This window comes from Dryas octopetala, chromosome 1 (genome assembly GCF_963921425.1).
Source record: "Dryas octopetala chromosome 1, drDryOcto1.1, whole genome shotgun sequence".
NCBI lineage: Eukaryota > Viridiplantae > Streptophyta > Magnoliopsida > Rosales > Rosaceae > Dryas > Dryas octopetala.
In genome coordinates, this window is record NC_141366.1 from 163,066 (window position 1) to 175,901 (window position 12,836).

The 12,836-nt window shown below is 37.4% G+C and overlaps 2 protein-coding genes across 5 annotated transcripts; both read left to right on the top strand.

Annotated features, from left to right (window-relative positions):
- Nucleotides 1-243: 243 nt before the first annotated feature.
- On the top strand, nt 244-4,201 carry LOC147295955 (ruBisCO large subunit-binding protein subunit beta, chloroplastic). 2 transcript variants are annotated; one of them, XM_086235478.1, is made up of 15 exons: nt 244-402; nt 519-761; nt 849-974; nt 1,132-1,269; nt 1,343-1,438; nt 1,546-1,788; nt 1,883-2,117; nt 2,227-2,396; nt 2,485-2,562; nt 2,646-2,717; nt 2,829-2,933; nt 3,130-3,222; nt 3,309-3,401; nt 3,730-3,856; nt 3,949-4,201. In XM_086235478.1, the coding sequence occupies exons 2-15, from the start codon at nt 534-536 to the stop codon at nt 3,960-3,962; spliced, it is 1,818 nt and encodes a 605-aa protein (XP_086091604.1). In that variant the 5' UTR covers nt 244-402; nt 519-533; the 3' UTR covers nt 3,963-4,201. The 2 variants fall into 2 exon arrangements, with proteins under 2 accessions (XP_086091604.1, XP_086091593.1); XM_086235467.1 differs by having other exon boundaries at nt 245-402; nt 522-761.
- A 2,596-nt stretch (nt 4,202-6,797) lies between these two features.
- On the top strand, nt 6,798-12,756 carry PUM12 (pumilio 12). 3 transcript variants are annotated; one of them, XR_015121073.1, is made up of 9 exons: nt 6,798-6,937; nt 7,137-7,178; nt 7,804-9,526; nt 9,618-9,780; nt 10,624-10,787; nt 11,434-11,692; nt 12,140-12,255; nt 12,363-12,405; nt 12,517-12,756. XR_015121073.1 is itself a non-coding variant. In XM_086235454.1 (9 exons), exons 3-8 carry the CDS (start codon nt 7,893-7,895, stop codon nt 12,245-12,247), a joined length of 2,223 nt encoding a protein of 740 aa, XP_086091580.1. In that variant the 5' UTR covers nt 6,798-6,937; nt 7,137-7,178; nt 7,804-7,892; the 3' UTR covers nt 12,248-12,255; nt 12,363-12,756. The 3 variants fall into 3 exon arrangements, 2 of the variants coding, with proteins under 2 accessions (XP_086091580.1, XP_086091568.1); XM_086235454.1 differs by having other exon boundaries at nt 7,804-8,471; nt 8,577-9,526; nt 12,363-12,756; XM_086235442.1 differs by having other exon boundaries at nt 12,363-12,756.
- The last annotated feature ends 80 nt before the right edge of the window (nt 12,757-12,836 follow it).

Here is a 12,836-nt window from a genome sequence, read left to right on the forward strand (position 1 = left end):
TTTGGTCAATGTAAATGGTTCCGCTAGGAGCCCACAAGCCCAATCTGTTTTTGGTAAACACAAAAGGCAATCTAAAGGCCCAAGTTAAAATTTAAAAGTGCAATTATTTGAGCCCAATCCGACGTCATGTTGCAGACCAAAAGAAAATAAATAAATGTAGAGAAAAAGTTCTAGAGTGTTCGGAAGTAGGACAAAGGGAAGGAGGAGTTGAACGGTGGAGATTGAGTTTGAGTCTGGAAGGTTCAAGAGGTGAAGGGTGGGGAGTGGGCGCACCCGCAGCATTTATAATTTTAGCAGCTATCGGCTTACCTAAACCTAACACAACATTTCACATTCGCTTCTCTCTTTCGGCGTTTCTTATCCAAAACACCCCGCAAAACCCAAACTCTTCCTCCACTGACTGTAAGTGTTGTTCAAGCTCTATCAATTTTGGGATTGCTTCTGCCTTTGTTGATTGTTCATATATAGCTTGACACTGAATTGTATATTGTTTATTGCTGTTTGGTCTCTGATGTTAGCAGATTTTGGGGTAGATGGCATCCACTTTTGCAGCCATGACTTCGGCTGGCTCCTTGGCTGCAACGAGTGGCCGTGTGATCGACAGGAAATTCGACAACTTGTCATCTCGTGCTTCGATTTCTTCCTGCTCATTCTCAAGGAGGCACAATGTTGTCGTAAGGAGGACACGTTCTCCAAGGATCTCTGCCATGGCCAAGGAGTTGCATTTCAACAAGGATGGCTCTGCCATCAAGAAACTACAAGTGACTTTCTTTTACGATAATGCTCTCTGCTGCCTCCTCTCTATTGTCTATGTACATGCTCTAACTTATCTTCTAATTCTTCCACAGACTGGTGTCAACAAGCTTGCCGACCTTGTTGGGGTTACACTTGGTCCAAAGGGCAGGAATGTCGTTCTAGAGAGCAAGTATGGCTCCCCCAAAATTGTTAACGATGGTGTAACTGTGGCCAAAGAGGTATATAGAACCATCACTGTTTCTTTCTTTTTTGGGTCTTTCTTTCAATATCAAACTTATTCACTTTGTCTAAAAGATTGCAGTTTTAAGTTTATTCCAGTTTTCCTTCCTCATTTCAGAATTGCAATATTGAGTTTGTTTGTTTGCAATATTTAAGGTTGAGTTGGAGGACCCCGTTGAGAACATTGGAGCTAAGTTAGTGAGACAGGCAGCTGCCAAGACTAATGACTTAGCTGGTGATGGGACAACAACATCTGTTGTTCTTGCACAAGGTCTTATTGCTGAAGGTGTCAAGGTTTGTGCTCTCATCTCTGTAACTAGAGCGATTGTGTCCCAACCACTTTTGTTAACTGACTTCAATTTTTCAGGTGGTTGCAGCCGGAGCAAACCCTGTTTTAATCACACGTGGCATTGAGAAGACCACAAAAGCTCTAGTACAGGAGCTTAAGTCGATCTCCAAAGAGGTAGTGTAATTATGAATTTGTCAGCCATTGACCTGTTGGTATAATTATGAATTTGTTCTCTTTCTGAAAGATGTCTCAGACCAAAATTAATTCATAAATAACTGCAGGTTGAAGACAGTGAACTGGCAGATGTGGCAGCTGTTAGTGCAGGAAACAACTATGAAGTAGGAAACATGATTGCTGAAGCCATGAGTAAGGTGGGTCGGAAGGGTGTGGTGACCCTGGAAGAGGGAAAAAGCGCTGAGAACAGCCTCTATGTGGTTGAAGGAATGCAATTTGATCGTGGATATATCTCACCTTATTTTGTCACTGATAGTGAGAAAATGGCCGTTGAATATGAGAACTGCAAGGTAATGCATCCAATTACGATCAGGTTTCTGTGTGTGTGTGGAAAGTAACTTCAATATGACAGTTGTGCCTCCTAATGCCAAGTGGTTTATGCAGTTGCTACTTGTTGATAAGAAAATAACAAACGCAAGGGACCTTATTAACATTTTGGAAGATGCTATAAGAGGAGGATACGCAGTTGTCATTATTGCAGAAGACATTGAACAAGAAGCTCTTGCAACTCTTGTTGTGAACAAGCTTAGAGGAGCTCTGAAGATTGCTGCATTCAAAGCTCCTGGGTTTGGAGAGCGCAAGAGCCAGTACCTTGATGATATTGCTATTCTGACTGGAGGTTTTTTCACATCTTTCACTCTTTTTTATTCATTTGTGCCTCAACTTTTGCCCATTTGTCTTTTGTAATGTGATAATGTGATATTGAGATACCATCTATTTGCATATAGGAACTGTGATCAGAGATGAGGTAGGGCTTACCTTAGACAATGTTGGGAAGGAGGTCCTTGGCCATGCTTCAAAGGTGGTGCTTACAAAGGATACCTCCACAATTGTTGGTGATGGAAGTACTCAGGAAGCAGTTAACAAGCGAGTTGCACAAATCAAAAACCTTATTGAGGTAAATCCCTCTTTCTCACCTTTGTACGCACAATATGTTTGTCATTTTTTGTTGTTGTAGCCTTATTAAGTTAAAGCTATTCATGCAGGCGGCAGAGCAAGATTATGAACGGGAAAAACTTAATGAGAGGATTGCAAAACTATCTGGTGGTGTTGCTGTAATACAGGTAAGTTTTTAAAAACTTGAAAGGCAATTTGGATTGCAATGTATTGCCAATGTTAACTCATGTGTAATCTTGACTATTCCAAGGTTGGAGCACAAACTGAGACGGAGCTGAAAGAAAAGAAACTGAGAGTTGAAGATGCTCTCAATGCAACAAAGGTAATAATATATTTTACAATGCTGAATCTTTGTATATTAAAACCCTGTTTATTTTTCTTTCATCTGGTCCTTGGCACACTAATCAAAATTTACAATTTTTTCAATTTTCAGGCAGCTGTTGAGGAAGGTATTGTTGTTGGAGGTGGATGCACCCTTCTGAGGCTGGCCTCAAAGGTTGATGCAATCAAGGATACTCTTGATAATGATGAAGAAAAGGTAATTAATTTATGTGTTGATTATGGGTCTGCCCCAATCTTTTGAGTTTTGACTCAGCAGAAGCTTTTGATGACGATAAAAATTGAATCTAATTATTGAGGGCATAGAGTGGCTTGACGTAGAGATGCAGCTTAGTTTTTCCTTGTGTTCAGATGTAATTTGTTTGCTCAAGGATTAAATCATATGTATATTACAGGTTGGAGCAGATATAGTTAAAAGAGCTCTTAGTTACCCTCTCAAATTAATTGCCAAGAACGCTGGTGTAAATGGAAGTGTGGTCAGCGAGAAGGTATTCTTTCATTTTCTTTATTATGGTATGTTCACCATCTGAAAGATGTATTTCTTGTGTTAATAAATTGAAGTTTCCTTCTACAGGTGCTTTCCAGTGACAATCCTAAGTACGGGTACAATGCTGCAACTGGAAACTATGAAGATCTAATGGCTGCTGGAATAATTGATCCGACCAAGGTGAGTTTTGGCATTGTCAAATCTTCTATGTTGCACTTCCATCACTTCTTTATGCTTTTAATTCATCAGTACAAATAGTATGATGCCTTGGTTGATATCATTTGAAGTGTACCTTTATTTAACTAAAAATGGTAGGTTGGGAGTGTAGTGCTTCCTTCATAGGTGGTTCCAGATGCCTGATAGGTTGTTTCTAGGTCATTTTCATTTGATGTATGAGGTGCTCTAGCCCAGCTTGTTAGATTTGTATGTCCCTGGAGACAGAGTTCCAACTTTCTGAGTTCCAGCTGATTTTTTAACTGATTTTGCATTCAACTTTTTCATTGTTCAGGTGGTAAGATGTTGCCTAGAGCACGCAGCCTCTGTGGCTAAAACTTTCTTAATGTCAGACTGTGTAGTTGTTGAGATTAAAGAGCCAGAGCCAGCAGTGCCTGCTGGCAACCCCATGGACAATTCAGGTTTGTAGATACCCTATAGTAGATGCTATCTGTTCAGCTTTCTCTTGCTCAAAAATGCAGTTTTGTGACTCTTTGCCCTTATTTTGTGACAGGCTATGGTTACTAATGAGGGGAGAGAGTAGTGAAGAAGGTCAACCTGGATGTGGGATGTCAACAAGTTAGTTATTAGATTGATAGTATTTGGACTCATTTTTTGTATACATAAAAAGATTCTGGTGAGATTAGCTTACCGGAGTGCGGCGGATGTTGAATTGCAGTTCAGTGTACAATTGCAGTCACTGCAAATAAGGATGTTGAATTGCAGTCACTGCAAAGATAATTGAATGGAAGAAATTTTCGTGGCTATGTGTGTTATTACTTCATTCGTGAAAATTTGGTTTTGTCTGGTTGATGGAATAGGGTGGTTTAGCAAATATTTGATCTTTGGGTCCCCCTTGCCTGCGATGTTGATTTGACATTGTGTATGGGTGAAGGGGCTTGCTTCATTAAGTAATATTTGTAAACAAGAAGTTGATGGCAAATCCGTAGTGGTTAGTGGTGTGAAATTAATGGGTGGTTGCAACCTAGATGACCATACTAGATACAAATCTGATATTGGACAAGGTTACTTACTAGATACAAATCTGATGAGCTTTTATTAAGGCTTATGCAAACCTGGTTAGATGACCAACCAGGTTTGATGCTTTATGTTTGATGGTGTGCACTGTGCGTAGTGATGATGAAAACATCATTAATCAAGCTTTTTTTTCTTTGTTGGTCAAGCATTAATTAAGCTATTGTAAACAGTCTCGTACAGTGTTGACCAGAGCAGCGTGGTATTAGTATTAGACTATTAGACTATTAGTAGTACTACTATTAGTAGTAGACTAGTAGTGGTCTATGAGACTATGATATGAGTCTACGACTGACAATCATCATCAGTGTGCTGCAACCATGTCCGGCCACTCCACTCCACTACGCTGCTGGAAATTGGAATCGGTTCAACTTGAACAGGTCACATACCTCTGAATTTCACTTTTATTTTCCTTCTCTTTATTAAAACTAAACAACGAACCAAAAAAGAAAAAGAAGCTAGATGAAATATTTTGTTATTAATATTTGTAGGTCCAATTACAAAATTATGAAAATGAACGACAACAATAATAACAACAAAAATGTATGAATGCCACCTGATGTGTCATTATCTTACTGGAAGGGTATTTTCTTTTTTAGGTTTTAATTTTTAATTTTTAGTGTCCAATGTATGAATGCCATGTAAGATGGTATGAAATTGTGGTATAAAAATGTGATAAATGTAGCATTACTGTAACAGACCTATCGGGGTTGGGGTGGATGAGATAAAGCTAGATCTAGGTTTGATTTTATCCGATGTAACAACAAAATTAATATTTATTTCTTTCTATATTAAACATGTATTTTTAAAAAAGATATAGCCTACTCTACTTACTACTTACTAGTAATGGGTACACTTGCAAAAGGAAAAATTTTAATACTAGTAATTTATGATCGATAACAACGTATAGTATCTCCATTAATTGCCATAGAAATCAAACAATCTTTTCAATTTTTTCTAATAAAACCTGTAATATATTAATATAAAATTGTAAATTGTTTGTGTTTTAAAGAGCATTGTATATTGTTAAAAGAATGTTTTATCATATAGTATTTGAATGATAGTAAAATTCAGACGAAAAATTAGAATAGAAGTTTTTGCTTTTTAATGGAAAAAAATATAAATATTGAAGACGTGAAGGGAGGGTGATGTAATAGTAAATAGTAAGTAATCCGTAATTTAATTTGCGCAACAGCAGTTAATGAGGATCCGAAGGGTCCGCCACCCCGCCGTTCCAACTGGCAAGTAGCAAGTTAGCAACAGCCCGCTTCTATTTATTCATAAAAAAAAATTTGGGCCAGGGCCACCTCCACAGGCCACGTGTTCAATTGGATACGGGCACTCCACAGTCCACACTCTTCTCTTCTCTTCCAATCCTCAATAGTATTATTATTAAGATTTTAAGGGTGGTCACACTTGTTTTACTTGACAGCCTTATTATTAAGATTTCCTACCCATTCATTCAACATTCAAGGACTCCCTTTATTATACACATACATACATTTTCTTATTATCAGAGGTGGACCTACTAAACTATTGGTCTATTTCATACTTTAATTATCTATTAATTTCAAACACAGAAATGCTACATAAATTAAATTAAAGTAGGTAGCTAGGTCTATACTCTATTGTGATTTGTGTTCACCTAAGCAAGCTTGCTTGCTATTTGTGGCCATGAGCTCTATTCTTTAAATAACCAACAAAGCTTAAGGCGTGTATAGCATTGCCCATTTATATGTTATAATTTGAAAAATACTCAAATTGGGTAACACACACCAAGAGAAAGATGCCCTTTACAATTTTGATAACGCAATCTCTAGAGTCTAGGATGGTGGGTGAAATGGTGTGGGATTCATAAAAAATAAAAATAAAAGAACAAAATAACACTAGAAGTTTAGAAGTAGAAGAAGACGACCAAGTCTTAAAGGTAAGGGCATATTTGAATGCAAAAAGAAGAAAAATATTGAAATTACCGAAACCAAAAGCTTAATAAAGAGAAGAGAACATGTAATGTAAGTATGTAACATGGATATAACACAGCAATTACCAAACAAGAATGAGAGCGTTCCATTCCCACATGGCCACATTTCCAAATTGCGATATATGTATATAATTGATGGCCATGCATGTAAATGGTAATGTGGGTGGTGTTGTAGTTGATGCGTGTGCGTGTGTGTTGGCAAATGCCATCTCCTTGAGTCTCAGTCTCTCTTTGAAAAGCTCTCCTTCTCCTTCTCCTGCACGCCGCCTCGCTCACTCACTCTCCCTCAATCCTCACCTCACCAACAACACTTATTAACACACTGTCACTCCCTTTGCACACCTTTCTCGCTTGATTTACCAAAATACCCTCTCCTTCTTCTCCAATTCTCTCCCACACACTCCCCCATTGCTGTCCTATGTCTCTGTTTTCTTTCTCACACTGATACCACTGCCTCTCATTTTCATTGCCTCTTTATCGCTCCTACGTACGTATCTCTTCTTCCGTCTTTTTTTTGCATCACTTTTTGCCTTCTCTTTCTTCTGCATTGTTCTTTTCTATGTTTACTCATGCCTCCTCTTCTTTTAATTTATAATTATATTTTTTTTGCTATTTGCGATGTTTCTTTTGTAAAGTTTTGATTTTTTTGTGATTCTGAATTCTGAATTTGGATTCTCGATGATCAGGATCATCTGGGTTTTCTCACATTTGATGAACATCGAATTTGGGTATGTTTTTCTTTCTCTCTCTCTTTTTTTTTTTAATGGGTATTTTTCCAGGCAATCCAATTTATCAACCTTTTTCTTTGTTTTGTACGTAAGAATCAAACAAAATGACTTTTCTTTCTTCGAAATTCTGTAATGATCCTGATGATCTTAATGATTTTGATGCCTTTAACCTTTTGTGGACTCTGTTTTTGGACGGGGTTTGGCATTGATTGATTTTGTGGTCTACGAAATACTGGTCTCGACTGATGCCTAGATAAGTGTCTCTAGTATTTATGCCTTTATGCTTCTTTCCATCATTCACTTCTGTATAGGGAGATTTTGGCTGCAAGAGCTTATTTTTGTTATTATGGAACAAATGTAGTCCTTTTTAAAATTTGGTTTTAAAAAAGAATGGTGAGTTTTGACGATCAGTCCCTCTAGTAGAAGGGATTTTATCAGATTTTGGATTTCCTCATTTCATGTTGGAATGTGGGTGCTTTATATTTGTAAAATGTGGGTTGTAATTTGCATATTTTTTGTAGTTTCACATTGATGGGTTTGAGTGAAGTTAGTCTCATATTTACTGTATTTTTATAAATATGTCATGTGTGGTTCTTTTGAGTTATAAATTCTTGCTGAATTGAAGGGCTTCTCTGTGGATTTGGCTTGCCTGCTAGTGCTTGCTCTGTTTGGCGGAGGGAGTTCTTAAACAGACTGTGAATAACTGAATACAATATGGAAAAAGGAAGAACTGAACTGGAGTTTGATGAATTTGAGAAACTTCTTGGTGAGATACCAAATGCTACATCTGGGAACCCACATTCGGAGGAATCTGGAACTAAGAGTGTGTCTTTGAATGGAAGCTTGTCTCCTATCTGTGTGAACTCCTGCAGAGGGCCTTTGAGTGAAAAACTCCAAAAGAATGGAAGGCTGGATGAGGGAAAGAACTTGGTGAAGAAAATTCAGAAATCACCTGTGAAAAGGGTTCAATCAGAGGTAACAAATCTGCCTGATGATCAATCTTTAACATCTGCATTTTCAGGACTGAGCTTTGATGATGGGGTGACTGTGGAAGCTGGGAGTCCTGTGGCAAATTGTAAATCCTTACAGAACTACTCCTTTTCATTGGATGGCCAAATGCCAAACAGCTTGAAGACACAGATTTCCAATATGGATACTCCGGTCATGGTTGTTCCCTCTTTCCAAGCACCAAATAACATACCTTGTGGCTTTTATGAGTTTGATGTGACAAATGTTGGCCAAGAAAGTTCAAATATGTCAAAATTCAATTCTGAAGAGCTCAAGAAACCACAGGTTGCCTATTCACAGCCTATTGAAAATTTATCATCTGCTGTTCCTCTAGCTCATGCAGTACAAGGTTTCCAGTTCCTTTCTAATGTGCCTTCCCCTGGTCTGCAGTTTCCTCTAACATCTGATCAGCAGCAATTCTTTCTGGATGCACAATCTCGTATGCCTTACCTACATACGCAACAACTAAACCAGAATCAAATTGGTTGGAGGAATATGGAAGAGGAACAATATTATAGGATGCAGCAGCGATATGTGTACCTGCAGCAGCTTCATGATCAGCGGTTGGAAGCTCAGCATCTGGTACAAGCAAGCGGGAATATTCCAAGCAGGAGGCACCCCCATTTTGAGGTGCCAATCTCTCACCGGCTTGAACAATCCAACCAAGAACGAATTTGGAACAACTATGTGATTCCCAGGGGTCCAAACCAATCAAATCCTACCTACACAGATTTTAATGCGATTCAAGTTTTTGACAAAGTGGGAAAACAAAGTTTTCCTGAAAAGATTCTAACAAGATCACATGGAATGAACACACTTAAAACTGTGAAGTTTGGTGCTGCTGGAGCAGATGAATCACTTGCTCATGTTAGTCATAATGTAAAAGTTCTTTCAAATGGTCATTTCCGGCATAACTTATCTACTCCAAATGCTGGATGCTTTCAATTGGACAGTTTGAGCACATGGGGTCTGTGCCCTGGTATAATGCATCTTAAGAATACAGATCTGAAGGCACTGCCTCAGAAATATACTGATCTGAAGACATTGCCTCAGAAATATAACTCCATGGATGAAATTACTGGTAGAATTTATCTCATGGCTAAAGACCAGCATGGCTGCCGCTTCTTACAAAGAAAATTTTCTGAAGGCGCCCAAAAAGATGTTGAAAATATTTTTCTTGAGATCATAGATCACATTGTTGAGCTCATGACAGATCCTTTTGGAAATTACCTCATCCAGAAGCTGCTTGAAGTGTGTGATGAGGATCAGCAAATGCAAATTCTTCATTCAATCACTAACAAGCCGGGGGAACTTGTTAGGATTTCATGTGATATGCATGGGTTTGCTCTCTCTCTCTCTCTCTGTTTTAGTTTTCCAGAGTCATTTTATTATTATTTTGATCCGATAAAATGGACTTCTTCCCAACCACAGGACTCGGGCTGTTCAAAAGGTTATTGAAACCCTTAAAACTCTAGAGCAATTTTCCATGGTTGTTTCCTCATTAAAGCCTGGGATAGTGACTTTGATAAAAAACACAAACGGCAATCATGTTGCACAGCGCTGCTTGCAGTATTTAACGCCTGAATATCGCGAGGTAAAAGACATTGATTTGTATGTTGAATGATTTTGCGAATAAACGGATGTTGCTGATGTGAAGATGTTTCCTTTCTCTGTGCGATGTTGCAAACAAGTCAATTTATTTGTATAGCTTGTTAAATAGGGTTATACCCTTAAGTTGCAAGCACATAAAGATGAAGAGAAGGATAAGAAAACTTTATAAGCTCTGTTAGTTGTCTATACATAAGATAGCGTTTGATTATATCATTACTCAAGTCAAGTGATTTGTATACTTAGCCATCAACTCATGATTTTTCTCCTTGATTTAGTTCTTCAATAATTTCTTTCCTTATGCTGTGTTATTGTTCTTAAGTCCTTAAAACATAGGTCTAACCTTTGTTAGCTTTTGTTTGTTTAAGTGAACATCCTGCATACAGATAGACTACATCCATGGTGGCATGATATTCTTTGTCTTTGTGGTTGGTCTAGTAATTCATTATGTTTGTATGCTCATGTTTGTTGCCTGATGCATTAGCATTTGTTTCTTTTCTTTTATCTCTTTTTCAGAGAAAATAGTTGAAGTATTATGCAAGTTTGAGAGCTTGTTTGAGTTTTTTTTCTTTATTCATTCAGCAGTGATGATTTCTTTTAGGTCTCTGGCAATTAGGTTTCTAAATCATTTATGTTTTGCTTTAGTGCAATTCCCATGCACCTCTTGACTGAAATTTTTTCTTCCATCAGTTGCTCACATCGTACACGCTCATTTGTCTTGTAGTGTTTTAGTTTTTATAAATCTTAGTATCTTACTGTACTGATCAATTTAGTGTATTAAGAAATGGTGTAGCATGGAATGAAAGAGTGGCAATGGTTGCTTTTGCAGTTTCTTTTTGAAGCTGCAACTATCAATTGTGTTGAGCTTGCAACTGACCGCCATGGCTGTTGTGTGCTACAAAAATGCCTTAGTCATTCTGATGCTGAACAAAGAAATCGATTAATCTGCGAGATCACTTCAAATGCTCTAATCCTTTCCCAAGATCCATTTGGGTACTCTCTTTTTTCTCTTTCTTTCCAATATTCTTGATATCACGTGTTCTTAGCATGGTATGAGCTCTGTGTGATTATCTACTACGCACTTTTTCTGAGAGATGTTTTGATTTACTTCTTTCAATACACCATTTCAACGAAGTGTGTTCACATAGTGACCTATGATTAAAAAGTATAAATATGGCTTGTAAAATGAGATGTATAACCAATCTCAGTGGATGTGATCAGGCTTTTTCCAGTAGGCCAAGCTTTATTAGAGAGAGTCATTATTTTCTGTACAATGATAGAAACGTGTATGTCCTGCTTTTCCTTTTTCTTCTTTTTAAGGAAACAATGTTGGCAACAAGCAATAAAGTTAGATAATAAGTCTTAAGGTCTGATTTATAACGACCTCATGATTTCATAACTTTTATTACTTTTATTCCAAACCTGAACCAGTGCTCTGAGGTAGCACAGTCCCTGTGTCTAGATTGCGTCTGAAAATTTGAGTAAAGGATCTTGTTTAATAAAGTCAATACAGAACAGCTTTTTATTACACTGTTGATTTTACCTGTGTTTAATGAGCATCCAATATACTTTTTTGAAATCCAAGTTTGAATGTATGATTTTGAGCTTTGGAATGTCATTTTCTTTCTTCATTTTGCAGGAACTATGTTGTGCAATTTGTTTTTGAACTTCAGCTTCCATGGGCAACAGTAAATATTCTTGATCAGTTGGAGGGTAATTATGGGGATTTATCTGTGCAGAAGTATAGCAGTAATGTGGTTGAAAAAAGCCTGAAATATGCAGGTGAAGAGCGCCGCATTCGTATTATTCAGGAGCTGATAGACAATGCGCGCTTGGATCAAATCATGCAAGACCCTTATGGCAATTATGTTATCCAAGCAGCACTCAGCCAGTCAAAGGTTAGTAAATGCATGAGTGTATGCTATTTGTCATTTTATGGAAAGCATTATCTCTGTGCCTTCTTATACCTTGTAATTATATGGTTTAACAACAAAATACTAGAAATATCATATAATTTTGGTGTTAATGTTTTCATATGGTCACCAAGAATTGTCATTGTGTTAAATTAAACTGAACTTGGTCATTGCTAGCCAACTTTATAGTCTCAGAAAGTCTTTTAAGTGGTTTGTTATTCATATTTATGACCTTTGCTAAATGTCAAAATATTTATATTATTAATAACCTTTGCTAACCTATTTCACTGATTGGTGTCTCTACAACATGATGATTTTTACATGTCTACTACAAGCAACTATCTAATGCTAGAATGGTGGGTTCAAGTTTATTTTGAAGGAATGTGTCTTTCTTGTCTTAAAATGGTTAGGTCTTGTATGTTTTTTGAGCAGGGAACCCTTCATTCTAAATTGGTGGATGCAATAAAACCCCATGTGCCTGTGCTTCGGACCAGTCCTTATGGGAAGAAAATACTCTCTAGCAATATTTTGAAGAAATAAATATATTGGTATGTATGACCACAAATCTTCTCCCTTGACATAAAATTCAAGCTTATTCGATTTTCATTTCTTTGTGGGGGAAATCCAGCTGATGCTTTTCTTTCTGCCAATGTAGGTTTAATTGTTGGAGAGAATTCCTGTAAATCTGTAATAAGCAGGTGAAGAAAAGCTTTAAGCTTGGCTTTATTTTTCAAGGTTTCTAGTTTTGAAGCTTATACCTGGAAACAAATAGATGGAAAGTGAATTTTGATTTGTTCTATTTAAACCAGGTTTTGACTATGTCAGAGCAATCTCGCATCACACGAGATCGAAATGTTTGTAGATAAGCGGCTTCTTTTTGTCCATTTCTTTTTGCATAGAAATAAAGGAAATGAAATGTGAAGATGCAGAGTTCTTTGAGCTTTGGGGAACTGTACCATGGTTGGGTAGTGGCCTGACTGAAGCCATAGCTAGTTGGGTGGTGTCAAGATGGATGGAGCATTTGGAAGTTGTTTGTTTTTTAATGCCAAACATTTTAGCAATGTATATCTTACATCTATATATTATGTGTCATTTTTAGCTATGTTTTTGTGTGTGTGTGTGGGTATAC

Bases quoted from the DNA above. Each gene is read 5' to 3' on its own strand.
- LOC147295955 (XM_086235478.1), top strand. From the start codon at position 534: ATGGCATCCACTTTTGCAGCCATGACTTCGGCTGGCTCCTTGGCTGCA. The intron at 1,789-1,882 runs GTAATGCATCCA...TGGTTTATGCAG, and splicing joins TTGAATATGAGAACTGCAAG to TTGCTACTTGTTGATAAGAA. The intron at 2,718-2,828 runs GTAATAATATAT...TTCAATTTTCAG, and splicing joins ATGCTCTCAATGCAACAAAG to GCAGCTGTTGAGGAAGGTAT.
- PUM12 (XM_086235442.1), top strand. From the start codon at position 7,893: ATGGAAAAAGGAAGAACTGAACTGGAGTTTGATGAATTTGAGAAACTT. The intron at 9,527-9,617 runs GTTTGCTCTCTC...TCCCAACCACAG, and splicing joins ATTTCATGTGATATGCATGG to GACTCGGGCTGTTCAAAAGG. The intron at 9,781-10,623 runs GTAAAAGACATT...TTGCTTTTGCAG, and splicing joins TAACGCCTGAATATCGCGAG to TTTCTTTTTGAAGCTGCAAC.